The sequence below is a fragment of the Hypomesus nipponensis genome, chromosome 18 (genome assembly GCF_054491055.1).
Source record: "Hypomesus nipponensis isolate SF chromosome 18, ASM5449105v1, whole genome shotgun sequence".
Lineage (NCBI taxonomy): Eukaryota > Metazoa > Chordata > Actinopteri > Osmeriformes > Osmeridae > Hypomesus > Hypomesus nipponensis.
In genome coordinates this window covers 4,793,916-4,806,037 of record NC_140378.1, presented here as the reverse complement: position 1 = coordinate 4,806,037, position 12,122 = coordinate 4,793,916, and the positions used below count along the sequence as shown (strand labels likewise).

Sequence of the window (12,122 nt, the reverse complement as noted above, 5' to 3'; positions counted from 1 at the left end):
GATTATTGATCAGGTGATTCTATATGTGGGGTGAGTGGGAGAAGTTGAGGAGATGATAGTATCTGGTGTCACGTCTCCACAGGCTTGTATTAAAGTGCCTGTGCTGTAAGGCAGGGTTAGTAAAGAGATAAGCAAATGTTATTAAACATTAGCTTACTCCGATTTTCCCTTCAATGTATTAATATTGTTGTTATTATTGTTACAGTTGTCGTTGCCATCATCTTTTCTCAGTATATTTTAACCCTCTATAAAATCCTGCTGTTCTGTGAACTTTTTCTGCGTTGAAATCATTGCTTTTCAAAAAGTCGACTTGGTGAGGAATAAGAGACAGTAACTGTGTGTTTTAAGTGGGTGAAAGTCTGGGGGACTCTGGGCTGTCATATATTTTTTTTTGTACTGTGACATTTCTTGAGTCTTTTCAAATAAAGCTGGCTTTCTGGTTTTCCAGGCTTTTCTGTTACATGTTAAACAGGCTTGGCACGTTTCATTTGGACTTAACAATGAATACTCTTATTCCTTTAGACATACACACGTTCACTGTTGGAAATACGCAGAAACGATGCGTTTTCCCTCCCAACAAATACATTCATACAAAGTCTGTATTCACACGGGTGAATTAGTAATGCTGGCGGTGGAACACAGTCACGTTAAGAACGTACAGAGTCCCCAACTTTGATTGATTTCCAGATGTCCAATCATAGTCCTTTGTCAAGTATGTTCCATAAACCAATCATGTGATAGAATCAAGTATTGGCCCCGCCTGTGTTCACAAACTGTAGCCATTTTGCAGTTGTCAAAAACATCTCAAGCTAGCAGCATTTACATACACACTGATACAAGCGATCGTAGGCAACATGAATGTCACTTAATCGACCAAGCGTCAGGCAAGTATGATATTATAATACGTTGCCAACTATGAAGCTGATAAGCACTGTACTGGGCTATTGCAAAGCTGACGTTAGTTAGCTTCCGTCTACCGGTATGTATGTCTAGAACGAAGTCTGTTAACTATCTAGCAGGCATCATCCAATTGTCTGTCTAGCTTGATATGCAATTTATTAGACAGTCGACACAAGCTGTGTCTCTCTCACATCTAAGCTCGCCATTTTACCAGTGTGCAAAAGTCCAGGGTGGCAGTGGTGATATTGGCAGCATTTCCCATTTGGAAGAGCCGTGTCGATTGTGCAGAGACTGGTCAGTGCGGGTGAAAACATCGTCAAGAAGTGGGATGAGCAGTTAGATGTAGGCTGTACTGTAGCGAGACTTAAAGAGATGCTAGTTGAACATTCAACCTTGGTTTATCAGCGTACTGTGATTGCAATGACCTGCATGACATTCACTGTCGGTATTATCCAACGGTAACAACCAGTCAGGTAACCTTACAATCACCTGTACGGCTCGTATGATTGTCCAGCAATGCACTATTGTCTGTAAGCATGATAGCTGGAATTTGGTATAAGATCTCGAGTCATGCATTTTATAAAGGGCTATTAGTTCTCAAATGATGTCACACTGGTGTACAAGTTCTAGCTGCGAGTGTATTTGACTTTATACTCATATTCAAATGCTATCAGCAAATGTTCAAATAGTGAGGAGAGTAGTCTTAACTGTTGGCTGAGTTGTACCTTTTGTTGTTTTCAGGGTGTCTAAATGCAGAATATTTGAGAGGATCTTAACACCAGAATAAGGGCATTGGGTCAGTATGGACTATGATAGAAGGTGAGACTTTCTTCTGTTTGGTCTTTTTTGCATCCTTTGTACTCATTGTCATTATACACCTTACCATACGTGTGTCACTTTGGATAAACGCATCTCCTGAATGCACATTTATTAATTTACCTTTCTCGTTCTTCTCGGTTTCTTAATAGGGGTGGCCGTGGGGACCGCATGGGTCGCTATGGCAACATGCTCAACGAGCACGATTTCCGGGACATGGACTACCGGGGTTATGGCCACGAGGAAGGGGAGCCTGGTACAGGATATGACGGGGGAGCAGGGGAGGACAGGGGATACGGCCGCGAAGTGCAGCCAGCAGGGGTCAACGACTTCACCCTGGGTCGTCTCCCGGACAACCGGCCAGGATTCCTTCAGAGGGGAGAAGAGCGAGGAGAAGGCAGACGAGGGCTGAACAAGGGCTTCCCCGGGACCCCTCGCCCCCAGGCCCCACCCCAGCTAGCCTTCCCCAGGCCTCAGAGAGACGAGGAGGCCTCCAGTAGGGATTTTCAGCCCTTCAGGGGCTCCCCATTGGGCAGAGGAGGGGGCCACGGGGGGAGAGGTTACCCTGGGAATCATGCTTCTCTCCTGGGGGGCACCGAGGGAAACTGGGGCAGAGAGCACGGCGCCCCCTCCGACCTGGAGGACTTCTCGTCGGGCAGGCCGGGAGAGGAGGAGAGGTTCCCCAGAGGGCCGGGGATGGGCAAGGTGAGCCGAGGTCAGGTGTGTGTCCTGAGGAGCAGGGCACAGAGACCCCTCTTTGTACGTGCTGTTGCTAATTGTATGTGTGTGTTTGTAGGGTTTTCTTGAAGGAGGGGAGGAGCGAGGCTGTGGGGGTCTGGCAGCTGGCTCCGACCTCTTTCTGGAGGAACTGGATCAGAGAGAGCAAGACTACACTGCAGACCTGAACCAGAGACCCAGCAACATCATCATGCTCCGCATGCTGCCACCCAACGCCACCGCTAATGAGGTGATATACATATATATGTGTGTGTGTGTCTGTGTGTCTGTGTCTGTGCCTGTGGGTATGTGGCCTGTGTGCGTGGGTGTCTTTATGACGTATCGTCAGAGTTATAGCTTGTTTATAGGGTTTTTATTCTGCGCAATGCTGTGTGTTTACATTTCCTGTGTGTCTGTGTGTCTTCCCTCCAGATCCGTGCTCAGCTTCAGGAGCAAGGCATCCAGCCCCGAGAAGTCCGCCTCATGAGGAACAAGTCTTCAGGTGAGGCCAGGTCCACCACAAGTTACCTCTCCCTTCCTCCCTCTCTCTCCTCCCTTTTTCCACTTTCTCTCTCTCTCTTTCACCCTCCTCTCCACTTTGCACAGTCGGCTGATACCAAGGCCTGCTCCACTATCCGTCACTCACATGGAAAGGTGTCAAGTCTCTCTCTCTTTCTCTTTCTCTCTTTCTCTCTACCGTTTCTCTGTGTGCCCCTCATCCCCTCTCCTCTCTTCTACACGCTATCGTCGCTGCGAGGTCATAGACACTAGTTTTGTTACTTGTACGTCTCCTTGACTAGCCTTGTGGTTGCACTCATCTTATGAGGAGGGCTTCCGCAAACACACACACACTCACACACCAACCCGTGTTTACACGCAGAACGCCGTCCTGTTTTCTCTCTGGTTGTCCTGTCTTCTCTGCTCTCTCCTCATGGCTGTGCCTCCACCACCTCAATCTCTTCAGATGCTACTGACTAACCTAATGTCTAGGGCTGGCTCTCTCACTTGCTGGTTAGTGTGTGTATCCTCTCTGACTGCTCACCAGCTTAGAGTGTGTGTTTTATCCAACTCTACCTCTTCCATATGCTACGTTAATGCTTCTCCTTGCTAACTCACTGTGTGTGTGTTCTCTCTCTCTCTCTTTCTGACATATTATTAGTGTTCTATGAAATACATATAAGTTCTCAGGCTATTCTGTGAAGGCTGGTAACACGTAGAATCAGAAAGAACCTTCCGTGTGTGTGTTGCTTTTAAATATTTTACCCCTGCTCAGACACAGACACCGCAACCTTTCACCGCAGCGCTAAATATTTCACTGCATCTCAGCCTTCCGAAAAAGACGAGCTTTTGCTGTGTGTGTGTGTGTGTGTGTGTGAGAGGGAGAGAGAGAGAGCGTGTGTGAGTGCCCGTGTGTGTCCGTGCACACGTCTATCTCTGATGACGCTCGCGAGCCAGAGCGCTGGAGTGTTACGGTCAGACCCGGCTGATGAATGGTCGCATCACAGCGCTCCTCCACCATCTCTCCTTTCCCCTCTCCTTGACCTGGATCACAGCGTCCGCACTGCACTCTCCCTCCGAGGTAGACTGGACGGTGTGGCATCACTCCCAAAACAAGGAATTGAAATAGCCAGAGACGCAACCTTCTACCCAAATGGGATACAAACCTCGGGGCTGCAAAAGATGTCACCAAAACAATTGTATAACTAATCATGATCCAGAAGTTTCCAGGAATTTGCTGGAGGGAGGTGGGGGGGTGGGGGGGAGGGAATGAGAAGGGAACACAATGTCTCTAGTGGACCTGTCATGGAGAGGTCACTCTGCTGGCTCTAGCTTTAACCGTGCCCAGTTTGGCGGTCCATTATCAGTGCATCGGCCGGGCAGGACTGTATTAGTGATGGGACACCGATCCAGTATTGTGTGAGATCATTTTAGTCAGTACTCAGACAGGGTCCTTTTTTCTCTCTCTCTCTCTCTCTCTCTCTCTCTCTCTCTCTCTCTCTCTCTATCTCTATCTGTATCTCTATCTCTATCTCTATCTCTCCCTATCATTCTCTCTCTCTCTCTCCACCTGTACATGAAGCACTAACCCCTCACTGCGTTGTTGTTATGTTGTTGTTGTTGTTCGGTTGCCATGGCGCTGGGCGGTGTCCAGGTCAGAGCCGAGGATTCGCCTTCGTCGAGTTTAATCTCATACAGGAGGCCAGCAGCTGGATGGAGACCAACCAGGTCACTCTCCACCACACACACGCAAACACACACACACATACACGCAGGCACACACCACCTACACATATGCACACACCACACGCACGCGCTCACACACGCCACATTGCACGTTTCGCATGGACATGCTCGGTACAAGCCGCCATCGAATTCACACCCATACACTTCTGGTATTACTAGGAGGGATTGTATGCTTCAGAATAGAATTGTTGGTTGCTGTCTTTCCAGACACACACACACACACACACACAAGCGTGTGCTTTCTGATGGCCATGTGTTTGTGTTTTTAACTGCCTATTCTCAAACTTCCTCCCCTCCTCCCCCGTCCCTCTCCCAAATTGAGCCGTTTTTGCACTTGTTTAGTCAATGGCGTCGGAAGACGACTACGGGGGTGGGGGGGTGGCACGGGCAGCCTCCAAACTTGCTGGAAGCTTCCGGGGGGGTGTGGTGGCGTCCTGTGAGAGTGACCTGGTCCGCCCACGCAGTAGACTGGACGATGATCTAGCTGTCAGTCTAGCCCACACACCTCTCTGCAGGGGGGCAGGGCTGGGTCACCGTTCCTGGATCAGAACCAACAGCAGTAACCTTCCTCCGCTCTGTGGGTCCCGAGGTCCATGGGAACGTCGCCTGAATCCAGAGCTAGCGCAGTTTCCGTCGGCGCTGTCACGCTAGGCTGGTTGTGGGGGGTGGGGGGGGTTATGGTGGTACGTGGTTTCCCCTTAAGGGGGGGGTTGACAAAACTGACTTGCAGACACACACACACACACACACACTCAAATACAAACACACCATCTCAGTCCGTCCCAAGTTCCCTAAAGCTGAAGGTTGTACTTCTCTCTTGCTCTTGTCTTTCTTTCCACCTCAGTTGTTCTCTCTCTCTCTCTCTCTCTCTCTCTCTCTCTCTCTCTGCCCTACTCTTGTGAGATGAGGCCTCTCTCTAGCATGTGTCCTACTTATCTTTGATAATCATTCATTGTCCCTCCCCCCCCCCTCTCTCCCCCTCTCTATCTCTCTCTCATTCTTTCAGAGAGTTCTGTCTATTATGGGGCAGAGGGTGTCCATGCACTATAGCGACCCCAAACCACGTGCCAATGAAGACTGGCTCTGCAACAAGGTACAATACCAGGCTGTTTGTGTGTACTGTCATGTCAGGTTGTGTGAGGAAGTGATCTGGTGTGCGTGTGCGTGCATGTTCGGGCCCTCATCCTCCTCCTTTCCTGTTCCACCCGACAGTGTGGCGTCCAGAACTTCAAACGAAGAGAGAAGTGCTTCAAGTGTGGTGTGCCGAAATCAGGTACTCACTGTTCTCCTTCCAGAACCCTTCGGCCTAGCCCCCAGTACAGTTCCACACTGAGCAGACCCTGTCAGAGCTGGAGGGGAGGTGGGGTGAATATGTGTGTAATGCCCTAATCCCTCACCAGAAGCGGAGCTGAAATTGCCCCTGCTCCAGAGGGATTTGCCCCCGGGGCAGCAGAAGGAGAGTGCCCAGGGCTTACTGCCCCTGCCCACCCCCTACCAACCCTCCGCCCCGGCCCTCAGCGCCGTGACCATCCCTCAGCAGGCAGAGGTGGCCAACGACAGTGAGTCTCCGCGTGGCTCGGTCTCATCGCTGCACGTCCCCTCCCTCCCCTCTCCCTCCGTCTCGTCACGGAACGTTCTCTCTGGTTCTCTCGCAGCGCTGATCCTAAGGAACCTGGGGCCTCACACCTCGCTGGAGGCCATCTTGTCTGCGCTGGCCCCCTTCGCCACGCTGTCGCCCTCCAACGTTCGCCTCATCAAGGACAAACAGACGCAGCTCAACCGGGGCTTTGCCTTCCTGCAGCTCTCCACCATAGTGGTATGACACACACACACACACTTACCGGCCCTGCTTGTGGTTCACACGTTTTTCTCCGTTAATGTCTTGAGTGGTGAGGAAGAGCAACATGCGTTCACACTCTCTCTCTCTCTCTCTCTCTCTCTGTCTCTCTCTCTGTCTCTCTCTCTGTCTCTCTCTCTGTCTCTCTCTCTGTCTCTCTCTCTGTCTCTCACTCTCTCTCTCTCTCTCTCTCTCTCTCTCTCTCTCTCTCTCTCTCTCTCTCTCTCTCTCTCTCTCTGTCTGGCGCTGTGTACACCTGCAGGAGGCATCCCAGCTGCTCCAGATCTTACAGGCTCTCCAGCCAGCTCTTACCATCGATGGGAAAGCCATAGCGGTGGAGTTTGCCAAGGGCTCCAAACGGTAAACACACACACACACTCTGCTGCAGTCCAGTTTCACTTTACAGCATGTCGGTTATTTAGACATAGGCATAGGCATCTCTCCAAACAGAAACTAAATGCAAACTGAATCCCCCCGCTATCAAATTAGGATAGCACACTATGTAATGTAAGCACGTCTACTCGTGATTGCTTAGCTAGAACGACTGTAAACCATGTCAGAGGAACCACCGATAGTATTTATTACAGAGCCAATTTTGAAATAAGAATGATGTGACTCTCCCCACATCTCTCTCTCTCTCTCTCTCTCTCTCTCTCAGGGATGTGTTCCTGACCGATGGCAGCAGGGTGAGTGCAGCCACCGTGGCCAGCACAGCCATCGCCGCAGCCCAGTGGGCCGTCACACAGGTGAGCCGGCGTCACTCGAACCCAGTTGAGTTGGTCGGACTCCCTCTCCAGTGTGAATTTCGCTCAACCCCTGCCTTCGGACAGCTAGCTTCATGGTTGGTTAGCTGGCTAAAGGGATGCTTGTCTGAGTGGGTCATGTGTGTGTGGTCAAACTCCAGAGAGGGTAAGTGAAAGAGGAGAGAGCTGCAGATCCTTTCGAGCAATGCATTCACACCCAGGGCACATAAATGATCTATTATTCTGAGTATTTTTCTTCATTTCATAGCTCTTTACTCTACTTGTATATTTACGCTTATCGACCTGTGAATGTACACTGTTTATCTCATGCTACCTTGTCTACGTCTCACCCTCTTCTCAGACTGCCCAGAGTGTGTCTGGAGGTGCTCAGGGTGTGGATGTAGCCGTGTACCAGCAGGGGGCAGTGTTGACAGCTGCATACATCCAGGAGAACCAGGATTTCCCCTGTCGGCCAGAGGGCTTGGCCTACGCAGGCCAGACAGGGGGAGCGGCTACCGGTCTGCCCAGCACAGGGGCTGGCCTGATGGGGGCCTACACAGCAGACCCTGGTGAGCACCAAACGCTGCCTCATCCAAACAGCACAGGCGTTTCTCATCATTTGGGCTGGTTTCTTATTAGTGTGTGTGTGTTACTCCTACAGCCGTCTCCGAGGCTATGCTGTCCGGGGTTGACGGAGTCCATCTCTCATTGGCCCACACGCAGGCAGCTCTTATTGCCACCTCTACCTCCACACAGTCCAGCCAGGTGACAATCATCCGCCCAGCAGTACACACCCACCACACGCACGCACCCACCCACTCTCTGACTCGACGTGTCTTTCAGCAGGTGGAGATAGTGGGGAAACCTCAGCCAGCCACACAGAGCCAGCCAGCCACCCCCGGCACAGCGTACGAGTACTCTCAGTATCGTGAGTATGAAGGGGAGGGAGGGATGGAGGGAGGTGGTAGAGGTGCAGGGAGGTAGGAGGGATGGAGGGAGGTGGTAGAGGTGCAGGGAGGTAGGAGGGATGGAGGGAGGTGGTAGAGGTGCAGGGAGGTAGGAGGGATGGAGGGGGGTGGTAGAGGTGCAGGGAGGTAGGAGGGATGGAGGGAGGTGGTAGAGGTGCAGGGAGGTAGGAGGGATGGAGGGGGGTGGTAGAGGTGCAGGGAGGTAGGAGGGATGGAGGGAGGTGGTAGAGGTGCAGGGAGGTAGGAGGGATGGAGGGAGGTGGTAAACTTGGGGGGGAGGGACAGAGAAAGACATGCAGAGCGTAGCATCGCGAATCTGCGTGTACGCTGACGCGCCTGTGTGATGCGCGCCGGTGTGTCTGTGCGCGTGAAGACGTGCCTGACTCGCCGAGTGTCTCTCCGTCCCTAGCTGTCCCTGACGTGTCCACGTACCAGTATGATGAAACGTCCGGCTACTACTACGACCCGCTGACCGGCCTGTACTACGACCCCAACTCCCAGGTGACTCTCACACTTTGGATCACCGGGGGGGAGGGGGGGGTGGGGGTGGAATTGAACCTTCATGCACCCCTCGTCCAATATGGGAAGTTTGTCAATATCAATCTGTGTCTCTCTCTTTTTCTCTCCTTTATCTTCTCTCTCTCTCGCTTGTTTGCTCTCTCTTTCTCCCTCTCTTTCTTCTCTTTTGTTTGTTCTCCCTCCCTCCAGTACTACTTCAACTCTCACACCCAGCAGTATATGTACTGGAGTGGGGAGAAGCAAACGTACATTCCCGCCCCTGCCCAATCAGACGCTGGGACCGCTGCCGCCCCCGGCGACAGCCCCGCCTCCTCCGATCTCCTCGCTGCTGCCCTCGGTGGCAAGGAGAAGAAAGACAAGCCGAAAAACAAAACGGCTCAACAGGTACCGGGCACTCTCTCACACACACACACACACGCACACATAGGCTGCTGTAATATTTAGCCTTTGATATGGTATTGACATTGGCAAGCAGAATGCTTAAGATAACAGGGCCTACTTGCGTAGTGCTGGTTGGTGTCTGCAGTGTACCTGATTTGAATGGACAGTCACGATACAACTTCCAGTATCCAGCGAGACAAGATTTCCAGTGTTTGCGTTTGTGTGTCCTCAGATAGCGAAGGACATGGAGCGCTGGGCCAAGAGTCTGAACAGACAGAAGGAGAACGTCCGCTCCGTCTCCTCCTCTTCCTCCTCCTCTTCCTCACTGGCTGCACCTCTGGCCTCCGTAGCCCTGCCCCCCGGTTACGCCAGAGCGCCTGGAAACCGCCTCGACGACCGCCGAGAGTCCGCCAGCGCAGACGCCGGCTACGCTGTCCTTGAGAAAAAGGTTGCACACGGCGACACACAGACACGTATATATATATATATATATATATCTCTGTAGGCAAATGTGCACATTCACATACATTTTAAGCCGCTGTAATTCTGTTCCACTGACTCTGCTCTTCCTGTCCTGTAGGGGGCGCTGTCCGAAAGGCCGCAGATCCTGTTGGAACAGCTCAGACACACCACGGACAGAGAGGTGAGGATGTTTTCACATTACCAGACTTGTCTCTCTCTTTCTGTATATGTACATACATGCATATTTATATATACGTATATATATATATATATATATATAAATATACATGCATATTTATATACGTGCATACGAGCATATTTATATACTATAAATATTTACACATAGATCTCAAAATTTCTCAATACTTAGGTTGAGGACCGACCACAAAGTTGCATTTGGTCTCATGGCTTCAGTGCTCTCTCTCTCTCCCTCACACACACCCACACACTCCTGCTCTGGGTGTCGTTTTCCACTTTTATTGCCGGTGTTCCCAACTCGGCTATCTTTTCCCCTGACCTTTCAACAGCACCGTCTCTTTGTCTCTCTCTGTCCCCGAGCAGCGCTCCCCCCCTCCACCCCCCCAGCAGCAGGGCCTGGTCCCGGCGTACAGCGGAGAGACGGACAGCGAGGAGGAGGGGGGAGAGAAGGAGGAGAAGGAGGGCAGGATGACCGACTGGGCCAAGCTGGCCTGTCTGCTGTGCAGGAGGCAGTTTCCCAGCAAGGAGGCCCTCATCAGACACCAGCAGCTCTCTGAGCTCCACAAGGTGCCACTCGACACTCGAGTCAGACACGGCGACAGACCACATTTGAGAGAAGCACCACAAAAAACTCAAACGTGCTGGTCCATTGCTGATTTCTTTTGGTGTCAGGTTGATCGTTAGGAAGCGTAGTTTTGTTGTGCGTGTTTGGGATTTGGGGCTTGGATAACAGTGATGCCATAAAGGCCTGAAATCCAATACACACATCATACGCAAACATGCAACTCAACCGTTGAAGTCTGAACCTTTTAGGACTTGGTTTAAATAGTTAGTCTGACACTGTGGACCCCTAACCTTTTGCCCCCCCCCCTCCCCCCCGCCCTTCTTTCTCAGCAAAATCTAGAACAGAGGCGGAGCCAGGATGGACTGGGCGGAGAGGTGGGTTGTCGTCATGGAAACTAAGTCTCCGGGTCAAGCAAACACTTTAAATGGCCTCAGTGATGTTCGTGCTCTTGTCTGCATGCCTCGGTGGAAGAGCAAACATCTATATCTGGAGGATTTAAAGACTGTGCTGACATCGGGACTAAACAGTTTACTCAGTGAAAACATATCAGTGATTGATTGATTGAATCTTTTCTTTGCGGGACAGCAGTACAGAGACAGGCCTTCAGAGAGGAGAGACAATGGTCAAGAAGCTCCAGACTCCAAAAAGAGGAAATACAGCCCTGTGTAAGACACACACACACACACACATATTTTAATGCAGTTTAGCTGTGAGACCTTGGTGGAATGCATTGTTTGGACTGAGCGAACCTCCTCTGGACATCTAAATACTATCCCAGTCAGTGTATTGAGTGAAACAGTGTAAGCAAGAGTGGATGTGAAGTTCTGAGATAGAAAGGGCAAATCCACTTGCTGGTCAAGTAATGTAGTAGTTACAGTATATAACGATTCACTCTGTTATTCTGTTTGGTGTTTCTTTCATTAACTGCCCCCCTCTTTTGTTTGCATTTTTTTGTGTGTCCCTCTCTTCCTGCAGTGATGGCATGGCAGGCAGTAGTCTGGGGGCCCGGATGCTGCAGGGAGGGATGAAGAAGGGGTTTCTGCTACGCAACATGCAAGTGGAGTGACCTCTGAGCCGCCATTTTGAAACATGCAAATGAGTTTGCCAGAGCACAACAGTCCAATATAAATGCCACATAGGAATATCTGTAGACAAACACAACTTCCGTTTTGGAATTTCACATTTGGCAGAATGGATCAGACTTTGGCACTGTGGCGGTGGATTTTGGCTGGACAGTTAAAGTTGCCTTGACCACAGCAAGGATCGGATTCCACCTTTTATCTGGTCTTATAGTTGGGAGCAATTTTTGCACAGAAACACACCTTTTGCTTTTTCTTTTGACGGTCCTGATTAAAGCCATTATATACATGTCAAACTGGAGAAGCAAGCTTTACTCTGGACTGGAAGCAGCACAAAGTATTTTTGCTGCTGCTGTACTGGTCTGTGGTGTGATTCCTAAAGCATTGTGTAAGATTAATTGAAGATAAATGTCTATGCACCATAGTTTATTTGATTTGATCATGTATGCCTTGTCATTCAGTGTATAGCACCCTTTTTTTAACCCCCAGACTACCCAGAGATGGAAGGCAAGATCCCTCCCCTTTGTATATTGTAACACTAACATTAGTGTAAGGAGGAAAAACTAATTTTATTCTGTGTGTGTGTAAAACTAATGTGTTATGTGCAACAACAACAAAAACACAATCAATGAAAACAGTAGCCTACGTGTCTCTAAGGAGTAGTTTTGTCTCGTTTTACAATTTCTTTCGGTG

At 50.4% G+C, this 12,122-nt stretch overlaps 1 protein-coding gene across 7 annotated transcripts; it reads left to right on the top strand.

Moving 5' to 3' along the window:
* Window positions 1-757: 757 nt before the first annotated feature.
* On the top strand, window positions 758-12,085 carry rbm10 (RNA binding motif protein 10). Of its 7 annotated transcripts, none has more exons than XM_084679171.1 (23): window positions 758-884; window positions 1,642-1,719; window positions 1,869-2,421; window positions 2,513-2,683; window positions 2,866-2,935; window positions 4,586-4,659; window positions 5,684-5,770; window positions 5,890-5,950; window positions 6,078-6,236; window positions 6,333-6,493; window positions 6,777-6,874; window positions 7,173-7,260; window positions 7,619-7,826; window positions 7,919-8,022; window positions 8,104-8,185; window positions 8,635-8,726; window positions 8,934-9,128; window positions 9,358-9,573; window positions 9,706-9,768; window positions 10,149-10,352; window positions 10,680-10,724; window positions 10,936-11,015; window positions 11,326-12,085. In XM_084679171.1, exons 2-23 carry the CDS (start codon window positions 1,703-1,705, stop codon window positions 11,414-11,416), a joined length of 2,919 nt encoding a protein of 972 aa, XP_084535297.1. In that variant the 5' UTR covers window positions 758-884; window positions 1,642-1,702; the 3' UTR covers window positions 11,417-12,085. The 7 variants fall into 7 exon arrangements, 5 of the variants coding, with proteins under 5 accessions (XP_084535297.1, XP_084535295.1, XP_084535294.1 ...); XM_084679169.1 differs by having other exon boundaries at window positions 8,101-8,185; XM_084679168.1 differs by having other exon boundaries at window positions 1,869-2,436.
* The last annotated feature ends 37 nt before the right edge of the window (window positions 12,086-12,122 follow it).

Excerpts from the sequence above, each read along its gene's own strand:
- rbm10 (XM_084679166.1), top strand. Across the intron at positions 8,727-8,933 it reads ACTACGACCCCAACTCCCAG|TACTACTTCAACTCTCACAC; the intron begins GTGACTCTCACA and ends CCCTCCCTCCAG. Across the intron at positions 10,353-10,679 it reads AGCTCTCTGAGCTCCACAAG|CAAAATCTAGAACAGAGGCG; the intron begins GTGCCACTCGAC and ends CTTCTTTCTCAG.